An 18,735-nucleotide genomic window follows, 5' to 3' on the forward strand; every position below is an offset into this window, starting at 1 on the left:
GGAGACAGAGACAGGGGGAGACAGAGACAGAGGGAGAGAGAGAGAGACAGAGACAGAGACAGACAGAGACAGGGGGAGACAGAGACAGAGGGAGACAGAGACAGAGGGAGACAGAGACAGGGGGAGACAGAGACAGGGGGAGACAGAGGGAGACAGAGACAGGGGGAGACAGAGACAGAGGGAGACAGAGACAGGGGGAGACAGAGACAGGGGGAGACAGAGACAGAGGGAGAGAGAGACAGAGGGAGAGAGAGACAGAGACAGAGGGAGACAGAGACAGAGACAGAGGGAGACAGAGACAGGGGGAGACAGAGACAGGGGGAGACAGAGACAGAGGGAGAGAGAGACAGAGGGAGAGAGAGACAGAGACAGAGGGAGACAGAGACAGAGACAGAGGGAGACAGAGACAGAGACAGAGGGAGACAGAGACAGAGACAGAGGGAGACAAAGGGAGACAGAGACAGACAGAGACAGAGGGAGACAAAGGGAGGGAGAGCCAGTTTTCATGAGAGCCAGTTTCATCATAGCGCTTGATGGTTTTTGCGACTGCACTTGAAGAAACTTTCAAAGTTCTAGAAATTGTCCGTAAACTGACCTTCATGTCTTAAAGTAATGATGGACTGTCATTTCTCTTTGCTTATTTGAGCTGTTCTTGCCATAATATGTACTTGGTCTTTTACCAAATAGGGCTATCTTCTGTATACCCCCCTACCTTGACACAACACAACTGATTGGCTCAAACGCATTAAGAAGGAAAGAAATTCCACAAATTAACTTTTAAGAAGGCACACCTGTTAATTGAAATGCATTTCAGGTGACTACCTCATGAAGCTGGTTGAGAGAATGCCAAGTGTATGCAAAGCTGTCATCAAGGCAAAGGGTGGCTATTTGAAGAATCTCAAATATAAAATATATTTTGATTTGTTTAACACTTTTTTGGTTACTACATGATTCCATATGTGTTATTTCATAGTTTTGATGTCTTCACTATTATTCTACAATGTAGAACATAGTAAAAATAAAGAACAACCCTTGAATGAGTAGGTGTGTCCAAACTTTTGTCTGGTACTGTAATAATGTGTGTGTGTAATATATATATATATATAGTGCATTCAGAAAGTATTCAGACCCCTTGACTTTTTCCACTTTGTTTCGTTACAACCTTATTCTAAAATGGATTAAATTGTTTATTTCCATCTCAAGGATGATCAATGGAAACAGGATGCACCTGAGCTCAATTTCGAGTCTCATAACAAAAGGGTCTGAATACTTATGTAAATAAGGTATTTCTGGTTTTTATTTGTAAGAAATGTGCCACATTTCAAAAAAAACTTTTTTGCTTTGTTATTATGGGGTATTGTGTGTAGATTAGGTTAAATAAAAACAATTCCTCATTTTAGAATAAGGCTGTAGCAAAATGTGGAAAAGGGAAGGGGTCTGAATACTTTCTGAATGCACTGTGTGTATGTATATATATATATATATATATATAAATAACATTTGCTAGCTTTGGTTGGTGCATCCTGCCACTGTCGGGTTGAGTTCCTAATCAACGTGACACTGAGGTTTGACAGAGCCGAACAGCAGAGCTGTCTAAACTAATACCCACTAATTGAGCTTTGTGGGAAACTGTTTCTCATCAGTGTCAGCGTCCAATCATATTACTTTGTTTTGTTCCCTCAGGTTTAGTGATTGGCTATTCTATGACTCCGCCCACCCTTGACAGTCCCAAAGACGACCTTGTGATCCATGCAGATGAAACACTGACCATTACATGCAGGTAGAGTACTGTGTCCGTCTCTCTGTGTCCGTCTCTCTGTGTCCGTCTCTCTGTGTCCGTCTCCCTGTGTCCGTCTCCCTGTGTGTGTGAAGTATCCCAACAATTATACAGAGTGGTGTAGTGGAGGTTAAACACCTGTCTAATCCACCAACATGTCAATACAGAGTGGTGTAGTGGAGGTTAAACACCTGTCTAACCCACCAACATGTCAATACAGAGTGGTGTAGTGGAGGTTAAACACCTGTCTAATCCACCAACATGTCAATACAGAGTGGTGTAGTGGAGGTTAAACACCCGTCTAACCCACCAACATGTCAATACAGAGTGGTGTAGTGGAGGTTAAACACCCGTCTAACCCACCAACATGTCAATACAGAGTGGTGTAGTGGAGGTTAAACACCCGTCTAACCCACCAACATGTCAATACAGAGTGGTGTAGTGGAGGTTAAACACCCGTCTAACCCACCAACATGTCAATACAGAGTGGTGTAGTGGAGGTTAAACACCCGTCTAACCCACCAACATGTCAATACAGAGTGGTGTAGTGGAGGTTAAACACCCGTCTAATCCACCAACATGTCAATACAGAGTGGTGTAGTGGAGGTTAAACACCCGTCTAACCCACCAACATGTCAATACAGAGTGGTGTAGTGGAGGTTAAACACCCGTCTAACCCACCAACATGTCAATACAGAGTGGTGTAGTGGAGGTTAAACACCCGTCTAATCCACCAACATGTCAATACAGAGTGGTGTAGTGGAGGTTAAACACCCGTCTAACCCACCAACATGTCAATACAGAGTGGTGTAGTGGAGGTTAAACACCCGTCTAACCCACCAACATGTCAATACAGAGTGGTGTAGTGGAGGTTAAACACCCGTCTAACCCACCAACATGTCAATACAGAGTGGTGTAGTGGAGGTTAAACACCCGTCTAACCCACCAACATGTCAATACAGAGTGGTGTAGTGGAGGTTAAACACCCGTCTAACCCACCAACATGTCAATACAGAGTGGTGTAGTGGAGGTTAAACACCCGTCTAACCCACCAACATGTCAATACAGAGTGGTGTAGTGGAGGTTAAACACCCGTCTAACCCACCAACATGTCAATACAGAGTGGTGTAGTGGAGGTTAAACACCCGTCTAACCCACCAACATGTCAATACAGAGTGGTGTAGTGGAGGTTAAACACCCGTCTAACCCACCAACATGTCAATACAGAGTGGTGTAGTGGAGGTTAAACACCCGTCTAACCCACCAACATGTCAATACAGAGTGGTGTAGTGGAGGTTAAACACCCGTCTAACCCACCAACATGTCAATACAGAGTGGTGTAGTGGAGGTTAAACACCCGTCTAACCCACCAACATGTCAATACAGAGTGGTGTAGTGGAGGTTAAACACCCGTCTAACCCACCAACATGTCAATACAGAGTGGTGTAGTGGAGGTTAAACACCCGTCTAACCCACCAACATGTCAATACAGAGTGGTGTAGTGGAGGTTAAACACCCGTCTAACCCACCAACATGTCAATACAGAGTGGTGTAGTGGAGGTTAAACACCCGTCTAACCCACCAACATGTCAATACAGAGTGGTGTAGTGGAGGTTAAACACCCGTCTAACCCACCAACATGTCAATACAGAGTGGTGTAGTGGAGGTTAAACACCCGTCTAACCCACCAACATGTCAATACAGAGTGGTGTAGTGGAGGTTAAACACCCGTCTAACCCACCAACATGTCAATACAGAGTGGTGTAGTGGAGGTTAAACACCCGTCTAACCCACCAACATGTCAATACAGAGTGGTGTAGTGGAGGTTAAACACCCGTCTAACCCACCAACATGTCAATACAGAGTGGTGTAGTGGAGGTTAAACACCCGTCTAACCCACCAACATGTCAATACAGAGTGGTGTAGTGGAGGTTAAACACCCGTCTAACCCACCAACATGTCAATACAGAGTGGTGTAGTGGAGGTTAAACACCCGTCTAACCCACCAACATGTCAATACAGAGTGGTGTAGTGGAGGTTAAACACCCGTCTAACCCACCAACATGTCAATACAGAGTGGTGTAGTGGAGGTTAAACACCCGTCTAACCCACCAACATGTCAATACAGAGTGGTGTAGTGGAGGTTAAACACCCGTCTAACCCACCAACATGTCAATACAGAGTGGTGTAGTGGAGGTTAAACACCCGTCTAACCCACCAACATGTCAATACAGAGTGGTGTAGTGGAGGTTAAACACCCGTCTAACCCACCAACATGTCAATACAGAGTGGTGTAGTGGAGGTTAAACACCCGTCTAACCCACCAACATGTCAATACAGAGTGGTGTAGTGGAGGTTAAACACCCGTCTAACCCACCAACATGTCAATACAGAGTGGTGTAGTGGAGGTTAAACACCCGTCTAACCCACCAACATGTCAATACAGAGTGGTGTAGTGGAGGTTAAACACCCGTCTAACCCACCAACATGTCAATACAGAGTGGTGTAGTGGAGGTTAAACACCCGTCTAACCCACCAACATGTCAATACAGAGTGGTGTAGTGGAGGTTAAACACCCGTCTAACCCACCAACATGTCAATACAGAGTGGTGTAGTGGAGGTTAAACACCCGTCTAACCCACCAACATGTCAATACAGAGTGGTGTAGTGGAGGTTAAACACCCGTCTAACCCACCAACATGTCAATACAGAGTGGTGTAGTGGAGGTTAAACACCCGTCTAACCCACCAACATGTCAATACAGAGTGGTGTAGTGGAGGTTAAACACCCGTCTAACCCACCAACATGTCAATACAGAGTGGTGTAGTGGAGGTTAAACACCCGTCTAACCCACCAACATGTCAATACAGAGTGGTGTAGTGGAGGTTAAACACCCGTCTAACCCACCAACATGTCAATACAGAGTGGTGTAGTGGAGGTTAAACACCCGTCTAACCCACCAACATGTCAATACAGAGTGGTGTAGTGGAGGTTAAACACCCGTCTAACCCACCAACATGTCAATACAGAGTGGTGTAGTGGAGGTTAAACACCCGTCTAACCCACCAACATGTCAATACAGAGTGGTGTAGTGGAGGTTAAACACCCGTCTAACCCACCAACATGTCAATACAGAGTGGTGTAGTGGAGGTTAAACACCCGTCTAACCCACCAACATGTCAATACAGAGTGGTGTAGTGGAGGTTAAACACCCGTCTAACACACCAACATGTCAATACAGAGTGGTGTAGTGGAGGTTAAACACCCGTCTAACCCACCAACATGTCAATACAGAGTGGTGTAGTGGAGGTTAAACACCCGTCTAACCCACCAACATGTCAATACAGAGTGGTGTAGTGGAGGTTAAACACCCGTCTAACCCACCAACATGTCAATACAGAGTGGTGTAGTGGAGGTTAAACACCCGTCTAACCCACCAACATGTCAATACAGAGTGGTGTAGTGGAGGTTAAACACCCGTCTAACCCACCAACATGTCAATACAGAGTGGTGTAGTGGAGGTTAAACACCCGTCTAACCCACCAACATGTCAATACAGAGTGGTGTAGTGGAGGTTAAACACCCGTCTAACCCACCAACATGTCAATACAGAGTGGTGTAGTGGAGGTTAAACACCCGTCTAACCCACCAACATGTCAATACAGAGTGGTGTAGTGGAGGTTAAACACCCGTCTAACCCACCAACATGTCAATACAGAGTGGTGTAGTGGAGGTTAAACACCCGTCTAACCCACCAACATGTCAATACAGAGTGGTGTAGTGGAGGTTAAACACCCGTCTAACCCACCAACATGTCAATACAGAGTGGTGTAGTGGAGGTTAAACACCCGTCTAACCCACCAACATGTCAATACAGAGTGGTGTAGTGGAGGTTAAACACCCGTCTAATCCACCAACATGTCAATACAGAGTGGTGTAGTGGAGGTTAAACACCCGTCTAACCCACCAACATGTCAATACAGAGTGGTGTAGTGGAGGTTAGACACCCGTCTAACCCACCAACATGTCAATACAGAGTGGTGTAGTGGAGGTTAGACACCCGTCTAACCCACCAACATGTCAATACAGAGTGGTGTAGTGGAGGTTAGACACCCGTCTAACCCACCAACATGTCAATACAGAGTGGTGTAGTGGAGGTTAGACACCCGTCTAACCCACCAACATGTCAATACAGAGTGGTGTAGTGGAGGTTAGACACCCGTCTAACCCACCAACATGTCAATACAGAGTGGTGTAGTGGAGGTTAAACACCCGTCTAACCCACCAACATGTCAATACAGAGTGGTGTAGTGGAGGTTAAACACCCGTCTAACCCACCAACATGTCAATACAGAGTGGTGTAGTGGAGGTTAAACACCCGTCTAACCCACCAACATGTCAATACAGAGTGGTGTAGTGGAGGTTAAACACCCGTCTAACCCACCAACATGTCAATACAGAGTGGTGTAGTGGAGGTTAAACACCCGTCTAACCCACCAACATGTCAATACAGAGTGGTGTAGTGGAGGTTAAACACCCGTCTAACCCACCAACATGTCAATACAGAGTGGTGTAGTGGAGGTTAAACACCCGTCTAACCCACCAACATGTCAATACAGAGTGGTGTAGTGGAGGTTAAACACCCGTCTAACCCACCAACATGTCAATACAGAGTGGTGTAGTGGAGGTTAAACACCCGTCTAACCCACCAACATGTCAATACAGAGTGGTGTAGTGGAGGTTAAACACCTGTCTAACCCACCAACATGTCAATACAGAGTGGTGTAGTGGAGGTTAAACACCTGTCTAACCCACCAACATGTCAATACAGAGTGGTGTAGTGGAGGTTAAACACCTGTCTAATCCACCAACATGTCAATACAGAGTGGTGTAGTGGAGGTTAAACACCTGTCTAATCCACCAACATGTCAATACAGAGTGGTGTAGTGGAGGTTAAACACCTGTCTAACCCACCAACATGTCAATACAGAGTGGTGTAGTGGAGGTTAAACACCTGTCTAACCCACCAACATGTCAATACAGAGTGGTGTAGTGGAGGTTAAACACCTGTCTAACCCACCAACATGTCAATACAGAGTGGTGTAGTGGAGGTTAAACACCTGTCTAACCCACCAACATGTCAATACAGAGTGGTGTAGTGGAGGTTAAACACCTGTCTAACCCACCAACATGTCAATACAGAGTGGTGTAGTGGAGGTTAAACACCTGTCTAACCCACCAACATGTCAATACAGAGTGGTGTAGTGGAGGTTAAACACCTGTAAACGCCATTTACACACCTTTTTTATTTTGCACAAATGTTTACCCACCTTTTTCTGGAAAATGCATTTTACGAGTTTATGGACCAGATCTGAAACAGGTTTAGAATATATTGAGGAAATGATGTGAGAATGAGGATCCTTCTGGAGAGGGATCAGCTGGGGGGGGAACGGTTGAATGAGGATCCTTCTAGAGAGGGATCAGCTGGGGGGGGGAACGGTCGAATGAGGATCCTTCTAGAGAGGGATCAGCTGGGGGGGACGAATGAGGATCCTTCTGGAGAGGGATCAGCTGGGGGGGACGAATGAGGATCCTTCTGGAGAGGGATCAGCTGGGGGACGGGGGACGGATGAGGATCCTTCTGGCGAGGGATCAGCTGGGGGGGGGGGAAGCAGACATTGTGACCAAGTCGTTGGAGAGAAAAAGGCAGGTGATAGATTGCATGGAAACATCTCCAGGCTGTCCAGTAAGAGGACAAGATACTTGGTTCAACGGCTGATAGGATGAAGTGGCGTGACTGGTAGATGAGGCAAAGCAGTGGATGGTTCACGGGAAGGTGATCATGGACTAGGGGTTGGTAGGGGCCAAGCGCCTGAATCTCTGAAATTTGAGACTGGACACAGAATCCGCGATTGTGTTACATTGGCCGGGTACCTGTGCAGCTCTGAGAAGGAACTGATGGTGACGGATAGCCAGGTTCTTAGGAACTCATGATAGGGAGGGAGTCAGAACGGCCCTTGTTAATGACGTGTACCATGGAAAGGTTGTCGGAATGGATGAGAATGGCCCTTCGGTCTCCCAGAGAGAAGAGTCCACTACAGTTAGATACGACTCGAACAGGGCGGAGGAGGGGGCGGTAGGAGAGTGGCGAGGGTCAGTGGAGCGCAGGGGCACCTGGAAGAGGCCACAGTCAATGATACGGGGTAAGACCTGTGCGGGAGAAGGAGTGAGGAGAGCGGCAAGATTAACGTCTGCACTTTGTAGTAATCTGCTGGCGGAGAGAGGAAGAGATTGAGTTGGATTGAAGATCAGGGCATTGGGTGGAGGAGCCCACTGCTGGCTTACCTCTGAAGTTAAGCAGGGTTGGTCCCTGGATCAGAGACCAGATGCTGCTGGATGTGGTGTTGGAGGGCCAGTAGAAGGTACTCTTTCCTCTGGTCAAAAAAAAAAATATCCCAATGCCCCAGGGCAGTGATTGCCCTGTGTAGGGTGTCCGGACTCTCTGTTGTCACTAAAGATCCCATGGCACTTATTGTAAGAATAGGGGTGTTAACCTTGATGTCCTGGCTAAATTCCCAATCTGGCCCTCATACCATCATGGCCACCCAATCAGCCCCAACTTCCAACTGGCTCATTCATCCCCCCTTCTCTCCCCTGTAACTATTCCCCAGGTTGTTGCTGTAAATGAGAATGTGTTCAGTCAACTTACCTGGTAAAATAAATGAGCCGGGGTGGCCGTAGTGATTGAGTGGTGGGCCAGAGGATGGGCTGAGCCGGCAGTAAAGACTGGAACAGAGAGGTAGGCGGGTCACTGAACTGGGACAGGGTCGCAGCTTGGAGGGCCAGGGCCCGTAACTGGCTGAGTAGATGGTGATGTGAGCGGTCGTTGCTGGCAGAGAGAAGGTGAGACGCTGCAGCGGGACCGGAGAGAAACAGAGGTCCACACTGGCAGACAAAACAGTGGTCACAGAGCCAGTAGTACCGGAGGCTGTAAAGACTAGTTACAATGTCGGCAGAGACAGAGCGTGAGAGGTAGGTGGGTGGGGGGGAAAGGAAGCAGTATGCTGAGAGAGCGGCGATCGTTGGCAGAGAGAGAGCGGCGATCGTTGGCAGAGAGAGAGCGGCGATCGTTGGCAGAGAGAGAGGGTGAGCCACTGCTGAGGCAGCGGTCATGGGGCTAGCGAGGCCAGAGAGAAAGGTTGGAGCAAGAGGCAAGGAAGCCGAGGGGCTGGAGAAGGAATACAAAGTGGGGAGGAAGCCGAGGGGCTGGAGCAGCCGTACAAAGTGGGGAGGAAGCCGAGGGGCTGGAGCAGCCGTACAAAGTGGGGAGGAAGCCGAGGGGCTGGAGCAGCCGTACAAAGTGGGGAGGAAGCCGAGGGGCTGGAGCAGGAATACAAAGTGGGGAGGAAGCCGAGGGGCTGGAGCAGCCGTACAAAGTGGGGAGGAAGCCGAGGGGCTGGAGAAGGAATACAAAGTGGGGTGAGGTGGGGTGGGGGCAGGTCACACCGAGATGGAAGGCCCTTGGCAGGGGGCGGAGCCATGCATTCTGGGATTTTTACGGGCTGCTTCTGGGCAGAAGCAGTGTGCTTACCTCCCCCGGGGAGCCCACGTACAGGCGGAACAGCTCGGCCTTGTTGTCATTACGATGGAACGGGATCCCCCTTCCCCGGAGCTTTCCCGGAGCCTGGAAAGTGTCCAGTCCGACAGCACCGGAGGCCTGATCTGGATGCCTCAGAGGTGGAAGTGGGAACAGAGGGGAGAGGTCCTGTAGATTGGCGGGAAGGTGGGGCCCGAGCCATCCATGCATGCGAACAGGGGAGGCTGGTGAGCTCCGACGGACAGGGCGGTGGGGAGATCGGCCTAGAGGCCGCACACAACATTCTTTGTGAGGCCTGGAAAGGTGGCGGTGCAGCCGTCTGGTTAGAGGGCCTTGATAATGGAGAGTCTGGAACTTGGTCTGAAAACATCTCGGAATCCGAAGAGGTGAGATCAATCTCGTAAACGAAGTAAGCAAGCTAACATAAGTAACTTAAGTAAATGTTGAGTAGAACTTTCGATAAATCGAGGCTTGTCACGACACAAAACAGAGAGGAGGAAGAGGCTGTTTGGTCAGGTTTAAGCAGGGTGGCAGTAGTGATTAAGCAGAGTGAGAACAGGTGTTGAGTCTGATGAGTAGAAGCTGGAGCTTGTTTGATGAGTTACGTTCAAGGCAACCAGTTCAATGTTGCAAACAGTAGTTCAAGGCTGATTGGCAACGGTTAGCAGCTGGTGCTTGTTGAGTTGCTAGGGAGCTGCATTCAAGGCAACTAGTTAAGTTACATTCAAGCCTGGTTTATTTATATATTTAACCCTTATTCTAACCCTTATTCTTTTGTTAATCCTTAACGCAGGGTTTTCCAAACTTGATCCTCGGGACCCCAAGGGGGTGCACGTTTTGGTTTTTGCCCTAGCACTACACAGCTGATTTAAAATAATAAACGAATCATCAAGCTTTGATCATTTGAATCAGCTGTGTAGTGTTAGGGCAAAACCCAAAACGTGCCCCTTTGGGGTCCCGAGGACCGAGTTTTGGAAACATTGTCTTAATGCCATTGAAAATAGCATACTCAAATTTCTAAATGTCATATACTATAAAGCTTTTCAGTGTAAAACTTAAAGACTTAAACCGAATAGAAAGTATGTGGAAAAGATAATGGACCTATATATATACAGTTGAAGTCGGAAGTTTACATACACTTAGGTTGGAGTCATTAAAACTTGTTTTTCAACCACTCCACAAATTTCTTGTTAACAAACTATAGTTTTGGCAAGTCGGTTAGGACATCTACTTTGTGAATGACACAAGTAATTCTTCCAACAATTGTTTACAGACAGATTATTTCACTTATAATTCACTGTATCACAATTCCAGTGGGTCAGAAGTTTACATACACTAAGTTGACTGTGCCTTTAAACAGCTTAAGAAATTCTAGAAAATGATGTCATGGCTTTAGAAGCTTCTGATAGGCTAATTGACATAATTTGAGTCAATTGGAGGTGTACCTGTGGATGTATTTCAAGGCCTACCTTCAAACTCAGTGCCTCTTTGCTTGACATCATGAGAAAATCAAAAGAAATCAGCCAAGATCTCAGAAAAAAAATTGTAGACCTCCACAAGTCTGGTTCATCCTTGGGAGCAATTTCCAAATGCCTGAAGGTACCACGTTCATCTGTACAAACAATAGTATGCAAGTATAAACACCATGGGACCACGCAGCCGTCATACCGCTCAGGAAGGAGACGCGTTATGTCTCCTAGAGATGAACTTACTTTGGTGTGAAAAGTGCAAATCAATCCCAGAACAACAGCAAAGGACGTTGTGAATATGCTGGAGGAAACAGGTACAAAAGTATCTATATCCACAGTAAAACAAGTCTTATATCGACATAACCTGAAAGGCCGCTCAGCAAGGAAGAAGCCACTGCTCCAAAACCACCATAAAAAAAGCCAGACTACGGTTTGCAACTGCACATGGGGACAAAGATCGTACTTTTTGGAGAAATGTCCTCTTGTCTGATGAAACAAAAATTGAACTGTTTGGCCATAATGACCATCGTTATGTTTGGAGGAAAAAGGGGAAGGCTTGCAAGCCGACGAACACCATCCCAACCGTGAAGAACGGGGGTGGCAGCATCATGCTGTGGGGCTGCTTTGCTGCAGGAGGGACTGGTGCACTTCACAAAATAGATGGCATCATGAGGAAGGAATATTATGTGGATATATTGAAGCAACATCACAAGACATCAGTCAGGAAGTTAAAGCTTGGTTGCAAATGGGTCTTCCAAATGGACAATGACCCCAAGCATACTTCCAAAGTTGTGGCAAAATGGCTTAAGGACAACAAAGTCAAGGTATTGGAGTGTCCATCACAAAGCCCTGACCTCAATCCTATTGAAAATGTGTGGGCAGAACTGAAAAAGTGTGTGCGAGCAAGGAGGCCTACAAACCTGACTCAGTTACACCAGCTCTGTCAGGAGGAATGGGCCAACATTCACCCAACTTATTGTGGGAAGCTTGTGGAAGGCTACCCGAAACGTTTGACCCAAGTTAAACAATTTAAAGGCAATGCTACCAAATACTAATTGAGTGTATGTAAAATTCTGACCTACTGGGAATGTGATGAAATAAATAAAAGCTGAAATAAATCATTCTCTCTACTATTATTCTGACATTTCACATTCTTAAAATAAAGTGGTGATCCTAACTGACCTAAGACAGGGAATTTTTGCTAGGATTAAATGTCAGGAATTGTGAGAAACTGAGTTTAAATGTATTTGGCTAAGGTGTATGTAAACTTCCGACTTCAACTGTATATATATATATATATATATATATATATAAATAGCCAACCATCAACAAAATAAAAATTTGACAATCAGGCCCCCATTGATTTTGTAATGTTTGAGCATAAGCACACAGCATTAGCCATATCAAAATGTTCTCTCAGCTCCATGTCAAAATGTTCTCTCAGCTCCATGTCAAAATGTTCTCTCAGCTCCATATCAAAATGTTCTCTCAGCTCCATGTCAAAATGTTCTCTCAGCTCCATGTCAAAATGTTCTCTCAGCTCCATGTCAAAATGTTCTCTCAGCTCATATCAAAATGTTCTCTCAGCTCCATGTCAAAATGTTCTCTCAGCTCCATGTCAAAATGTTCTCTCAGCTCATATCAAAATGTTCTCTCAGCTCCATGTCAAAATGTTCTCTCAGCTCCATGTCAAAATGTTCTCTCAGCTCCATGTCAAAATGTTCTCTCAGCTCCATGTCAAAATGTTCTCTCAGCTCATATCAAAATGTTCTCTCAGCTCCATGTCAAAATGTTCTCTCAGCTCCATGTCAAAATGTTCTCTCAGCTCCATGTCAAAATGTTCTCTCAGCTCCATGTCAAAATGTTCTCTCAGCTCATATCAAAATGTTCTCTCAGCTCCATGTCAAAATGTTCTCTCAGCTCATATCAAAATGTTCTCTCAGCTCCATGTCAAAATGTTCTCTCAGCTCCATGTCAAAATGTTCTCTCAGCTCATATCAAAATGTTCTCTCAGCTCCATGTCAAAATGTTCTCTCAGCTCATATCAAAATGTTCTCTCAGCTCCATGTCAAAATGTTCTCTCAGCTCCATGTCAAAATGCATAGAATTGTAGAAGATTTGCTTAAAATCTGCAACATTTTCTTTCAGCTCCCTGATGTATGGAATTGCAGAAGATTAGCTTTGAAACTGCTACATTTACATTGACATTTTAGTCATTTAGCAGACACTTTTATCCAGAGCGACTTACAGGAGCCATTATGATTAGGTGCCTTGAGTATGTTTTTTCACGGCTCAACCCTTATGGTCGGTCGCGACTTAAAAGACACCTCAATTAGTGGGTCATGAAGCAAAACAGTTTGGGAACCCCTGGGGTAGTGCACTATAAAACTCCAAACTGTTCGCTGCTCTGGCACCCCAATGGTGGAACAAGCTCCCCCACGACGCCAGGACAGCGGAGTCACTCACCACCTTCCGGAGACACTTGAAACCCCACCTCTTTAGGGAATACCTGGGATAGGATAAAGTAATCCTTCTACCCCCCCTTACCCCACCCCCCAAAAAAAATAAAAAAATAAAAAATAAAATAAAATAACAATTGTAAAGTGGTTATCCCACTGGCTATCATAAGGTGAATGCACCAATTTGTAAGTCGCTCTGGATAAGAGCGTCTGCTAAATGACGAAAATGTAAATGTATCCCGTTTGGAACCTCCCCTCTGTGGTTCAGTATCCTGTTAGAGGGGCTGGATAACCGTCTCTACCATCATGGGGGAAATCAGTTTGATTCTGCTGGATAACCGTCTCTACCATCATGGGGGAAATCAGTTTGATTCTGCTGGAAAACCATCTCTACCATCATGGGGGAAATCAGTTTGATTCTGCTGGATAACCGTCTCTACCATCATGGGGGAAATCAGTTTGATTCTGCTGGATAACCGTCTCTACCATCATGGGGGAAATCAGTTTGATTCTGGTCCTCTGTAGCTCAGCTGGTAGAGCACGGCGCTTGTAATGCCAAGGTAGTGGGTTCGATCCCCGGGACCACCCATACACAAAAAAAATTTATGCACGCATGACTGTAAGTCGCTTTGGATAAAAGCGTCTGCTAAATGGCATATTTTATATTTATTTATTCTGCTGGCTGACTTGTCTCTACCATCATAGACAGGCTTGGTGATTGAAAGAAAGAATGCATCCATTGTCCTGAGCTAAAATCTTGACATTTTGTCACTGTCCTCTCTGCTGGCTGCTGATGTGTCCATTTGTAGTCAACGAAGGTACGGTCTGTGGTGAAGGAGTGTGTGTGTGTGTGTGTGTGTGTGTGTGTGTGTGTGTGTGTGTGGATTGAAACCATACTAGACTGCGTCCCAAATGGCATCCTATATTCCCTTATAGTGCTCTATTTTTGACCAGAGCCCTATGGAAAACCCAATGGAAAACCCAATGGAAAACCCAATGGAAAACCCAATGGAAAACCCTATGGAAAACCCTATGGAAAACACTATGGAAAACCCTATGGAAAACCCAATGGAAAACCCAATGGGCCCTGGTCAAAAGTAGTGTGCTATATAGAGCATAGGGTGCCATTTGGGACAGAGATATAATTTAAAAATAAAAAAATATATTTCACCTTTATTTAACCAGGTAAACCAGTTGAGAACAGGTTCTCATTTACAACTGCGACCTGGCCAAGATAAAGCAAAGCAGTGCGATAAAAACAACACAGTTACATATGGGGTAAAAAAACATAAAGTCAAAAATACAACAGAAAATATATATACAGTGTGTGCAAATGTAGCAAGTTATGGCGGTAAGGCAATAAATAGGCTATAGTGCAAAATAATTACAATAGTATTAACACTGGAATGCTAGATGTGCAAGAGATTATGTGCAAATAGAGATACTGGGGTGCAAAAGAGCAAAATAAATAACAATATAGGGATGAGGTAGTTGGGTGGGCTAATTTCAGATGGGCTGTGTACAGGTGCAGTGATCGGTAAGGTGCTCTGACAACTGATGCTTACAGTTAGTGAGGGAGATAAGAGTCTCCAGCTTCAGAGATTTTTGCAATTCGTTCCAGTCATTGGCAGCAGAGAACTGGAAGGAATGGCGGCCAAAGGAGGTGTTGGCTTTGGGAATGACCAGTGAGATATACCTGCTGGAGCGCAGACTACGGGTGGGTGCTGCTATGGTGACCAATGAGCTAAGATACGGCGGGGATTTGCCTAGCAGTGATTTATAGATGACCTGGAGCCAGTGGGTTTGACGACGAACATGTAGTGAGGACCAGCCAACAAGAGCGTACAGGTCACAGTGGTGGGTAGTGTATGGGGCTTTGGAGACAAAACGGATGGCACTGTGATAGACTACATCCAATTTGCTGAGTAGAGTGTTGGAGGCTATTTTGTAAATGACATCGCCGAAGTCAAGGATTGGTAGGATAGTCAGTTTTACGAGGGCATGTTTGGCAGCATGAGTGAAGGAGGCTTTGTTGCGAAATAGGAAGCCAATTCTAGATTTAACTTTGGATTGGAGATTCTTTATGTGAGTCTGGAAGGAGAGTTTACAGTCTAACCAGACACCTAGGTATTTGTAGTTGTCCACATACTCTAGGTCAGACCCGTCGAGAGTGGTGATTCTAGTCGGGTGGGCGGGTGCCAGCAGCGTTCGATTGAAAAGCATGCATTTAGTTTTACTAGTGTTTAAGAGCAGTTGGAGGCTACTGAAGGAGTGATGTATGGCATTGAAGCTCGTTTGGAGGTTTGTTAACACAGTGTCCAATGAAGGGCCAGATGTATACAAAATGGTGTCGTCTGCGTAGAGGTGGATCTGAGAGTCACCAGCAGCAAGAGCGACATCATTGATATACACGGAGAAAAGTGTCGGCCCAAGAATTGAACCCTGTGGCACCCCCATAGAGACTGCCATAGGTCCAGACAACAGGCCCTCCGATTTGACACACTGAACTCTATCTGAGAAGTAGTTGGTGAACCAGGCGAGGCAGTCATTTGAGAAACCAAGGCTATTTAGTCTGCCAATAAGAATGCGGTGGTTGACAGAGTCGAAAGCCTTGGCCAGGTCGATGAAGACGGCTGCACAGTACTGTCTATTATCAATCGCGGTTATAATATCGTTTTGGACCTTGAGCGTGGCTGAAGTGCACCCATGACAAGCTCGGAAACCGGATTGCATAGCGGAGAAGGTACGGTGGTATTCGAAATGGTCGGTGATCTGTTTGTTAACTTGGCTTTCAAATACTTTCGAAAGGCAGGGCAGGATGGATATAGGTCTGTAACAGTTTGGATCTAGAGTGTCACCCATCTCGTTCATAAAGATTCACCAGCACGATGTTCCTTCTATACAGAGCAGTATTATGATTCACCAGCACAGTGTACACACACACACACACACACACACACACACACACACACACACACACACACACACACACACTCTTTCACAATCTGTCGAAGTCTCTGTCACACACCTGACATTTGTACAGCCCCTAACCTGTTCTGATTGGTTAAAAACACAATTGACCCATCTGTGACCTCTAACCTGACCTTTCCTCTGACGTCTAACCCCTAAACTCTGACCTCCAGGGGTCAGCGTACTCTATCCTGGGTGTGGCCTGAGACGACCCTGGTGGGAGAGGAGCTGACTGACCGTCAGGCCGGCCCCAGGCCCAGCAGAGCCCCAGGGGGAGAGGAGCTGACTGACCGGCAGGCCGGCCCCAGGCCCAGCAGAGCCCCAGGGGGAGAGGCCGAGACTGGGGCTGTAACCCCTGATTCTGTCCCTGTCCAGAGAAGAGCGGTCCGGATCCTGGAGTGTCAAGGGGAGCCTGGAAGGCCGTATTGCAAGACCCTGGTACTCACTGGAGCTAAAGGGAATGATACGGGATCCTACCGCTGTTACTACAGAGACATCAAGGCTGTCATCGACGGGACCACGGCTGTTACTCTATATGTGTTTGTCAGAGGTGAGAGGAGTGTGTTTATACACAGAGACAGACGCACCACATGCATGCATTCTGTTGCTCACAGACACACACGCGGATACACGCAATCACACACGCACACGCACACACACACACGCACACACACACACACACACGCATTCGCACACACACGCGCGCAGATACACGCACACACACACGCGGATACACGCAAACACACACACATGGATACACGCATTCACACACGCACACACGGATACACGCATTCACACACTCACACACACACACACACACACAACACGCACATGTACGCATGGTTTTTCGCCAGCGCCAGTGTTAGCGTCATCATCATGATCAACTCTTGTGTATGACTAGTATTGTTAAAGTGATGCTCCAGAACGTCTCCACATTGTGTCCTGAACCCTCTACATGAGCTTTAGTGCTCTCAGTAGAGATGATCTCCACATTGTGTCCTGAACCCTCTACATGAGCTTTAGTCCTCTCAGTAGAGATGATCTCCACATTGTGTCCTGAACCCTCTACATGAGCTTTATTCCTCTCAGTAGAGAGGATCTCCACATTGTGTCCTGAACCCTCTACATGAGCTTTAGTCCTCTCAGTAGAGATGATCTCCACATTGTGTCCTGAACCCTCTACATGAGCTTTATTCCTCTCAGTAGAGAGGATCTCCACAGGGTAGCCTCTAGTCTAGGGTTACATACAGTTTGGGGGGAGTAAGGGGGGTGTTGTGGGTGGTTATAGAGGTAGGGGAGGAGCTAGAGGTTATAGAGGTAGGGGAGGAGCTAGAGGTTATAGAGGTAGGGGAGGAGCTAGAGGTTATAGAGGTAGGGGAGGAGCTAGACGTTATAGAGGTAGGGGAGGAGCTAGAGGTTATAGAGGTAGGGGAGGAGCTAGAGGTTATAGAGGTAGGGGAGGAGCTAGAGGTTATAGAGGTAGGGGAGGAGCTAGAGGTTATAGAGGTAGGGGAGGAGCTAGACGTTATAGAGGTAGGGGAGGAGCTAGAGGTTATAGAGGTAGGGGAGGAGCTAGAGGTTATAGAGGTAGGGGAGGAGCTAGACGTTATAGAGGTAGGGGAGGAGCTAGAGGTTATAGAGGTAGGGGAGGAGCTAGAGGTTATAGAGGTAGGGGAGGAGCTAGAGGTTATAGAGGTAGGGGAGGAGCTAGACGTTATAGAGGTAGGGGAGGAGCTAGAGGTTATAGAGGTAGGGGAGGAGCTAGAGCTTATAGAGGTAGGGGAGGAGCTAGAGGTTATAGAGGTAGGGGAGGAGCTAGAGGTTATAGAGGTAGGGGAGGAGCTAGAGGTTATAGAGGTAGGGGAGGAGCTAGAGGTTATAGAGGTAGGGGAGGAGCTAGAGGTTATAGAGGTAGGGGAGGAGCTAGAGGTTATAGAGGTAGGGGAGGAGCTAGAGGTTATAGAGGTAGGGGAGGAGCTAGAGGTTATAGAGGTAGGGGAGGAGCTAGAGGTTATAGAGGTAGGGGAGGAGCTAGAGGTTATAGAGGTAGGGGAGGAGCTAGAGGTTATAGAGGTAGGGGAGGAGCTAGACGTTATAGAGGTAGGGGAGGAGCTAGAGGTTATAGAGGTAGGGGAGGAGCTAGAGGTTATAGAGGTAGGGGAGGAGCTAGAGGTTATAGAGGTAGGGGAGGAGCTAGAGGTTATAGAGGTAGGGGAGGAGCTAGAGGTTATAGAGGTAGGGGAGGAGCTAGAGGTTATAGAGGTAGGGGAGGAGCTAGAGGTTATAGAGGTAGGGGAGGAGCTAGAGGTTATAGAGGTAGGGGAGGAGCTAGAGGTTATAGAGGTAGGGGAGGAGCTAGAGGTTATAGAGGTAGGGGAGGAGCTAGAGGTTATAGAGGTAGGGGAGGAGCTAGAGGTTATAGAGGTAGGGGAGGAGCTAGAGGTTATAGAGGTAGGGGAGGAG

At 46.7% G+C, this 18,735-nt stretch overlaps 1 protein-coding gene across 1 annotated transcript in view; it reads left to right on the top strand.

Annotated features, from left to right (window-relative positions):
* The first annotated feature begins 1,701 nt into the window (after positions 1–1,701).
* The window catches only part of flt4 (fms related receptor tyrosine kinase 4), an 81,341-nt gene continuing 64,307 nt past the window's right edge, over positions 1,702–18,735 (top strand). The window contains exons 1-2 of the mRNA XM_084197952.1: positions 1,702–1,780; positions 16,446–16,822. Coding sequence (XP_084054078.1) covers positions 1,704–1,780; positions 16,446–16,822 — 454 coding nt within the window. The 5' untranslated portion in view covers positions 1,702–1,703. The remainder of the gene's footprint in view (positions 1,781–16,445; positions 16,823–18,735) is intronic.

The sequence above is a fragment of the Coregonus lavaretus genome, assembly GCF_964263955.1.
Source record: "Coregonus lavaretus genome assembly, contig: HAP1_SCAFFOLD_1005, whole genome shotgun sequence".
NCBI lineage: Eukaryota > Metazoa > Chordata > Actinopteri > Salmoniformes > Salmonidae > Coregonus > Coregonus lavaretus.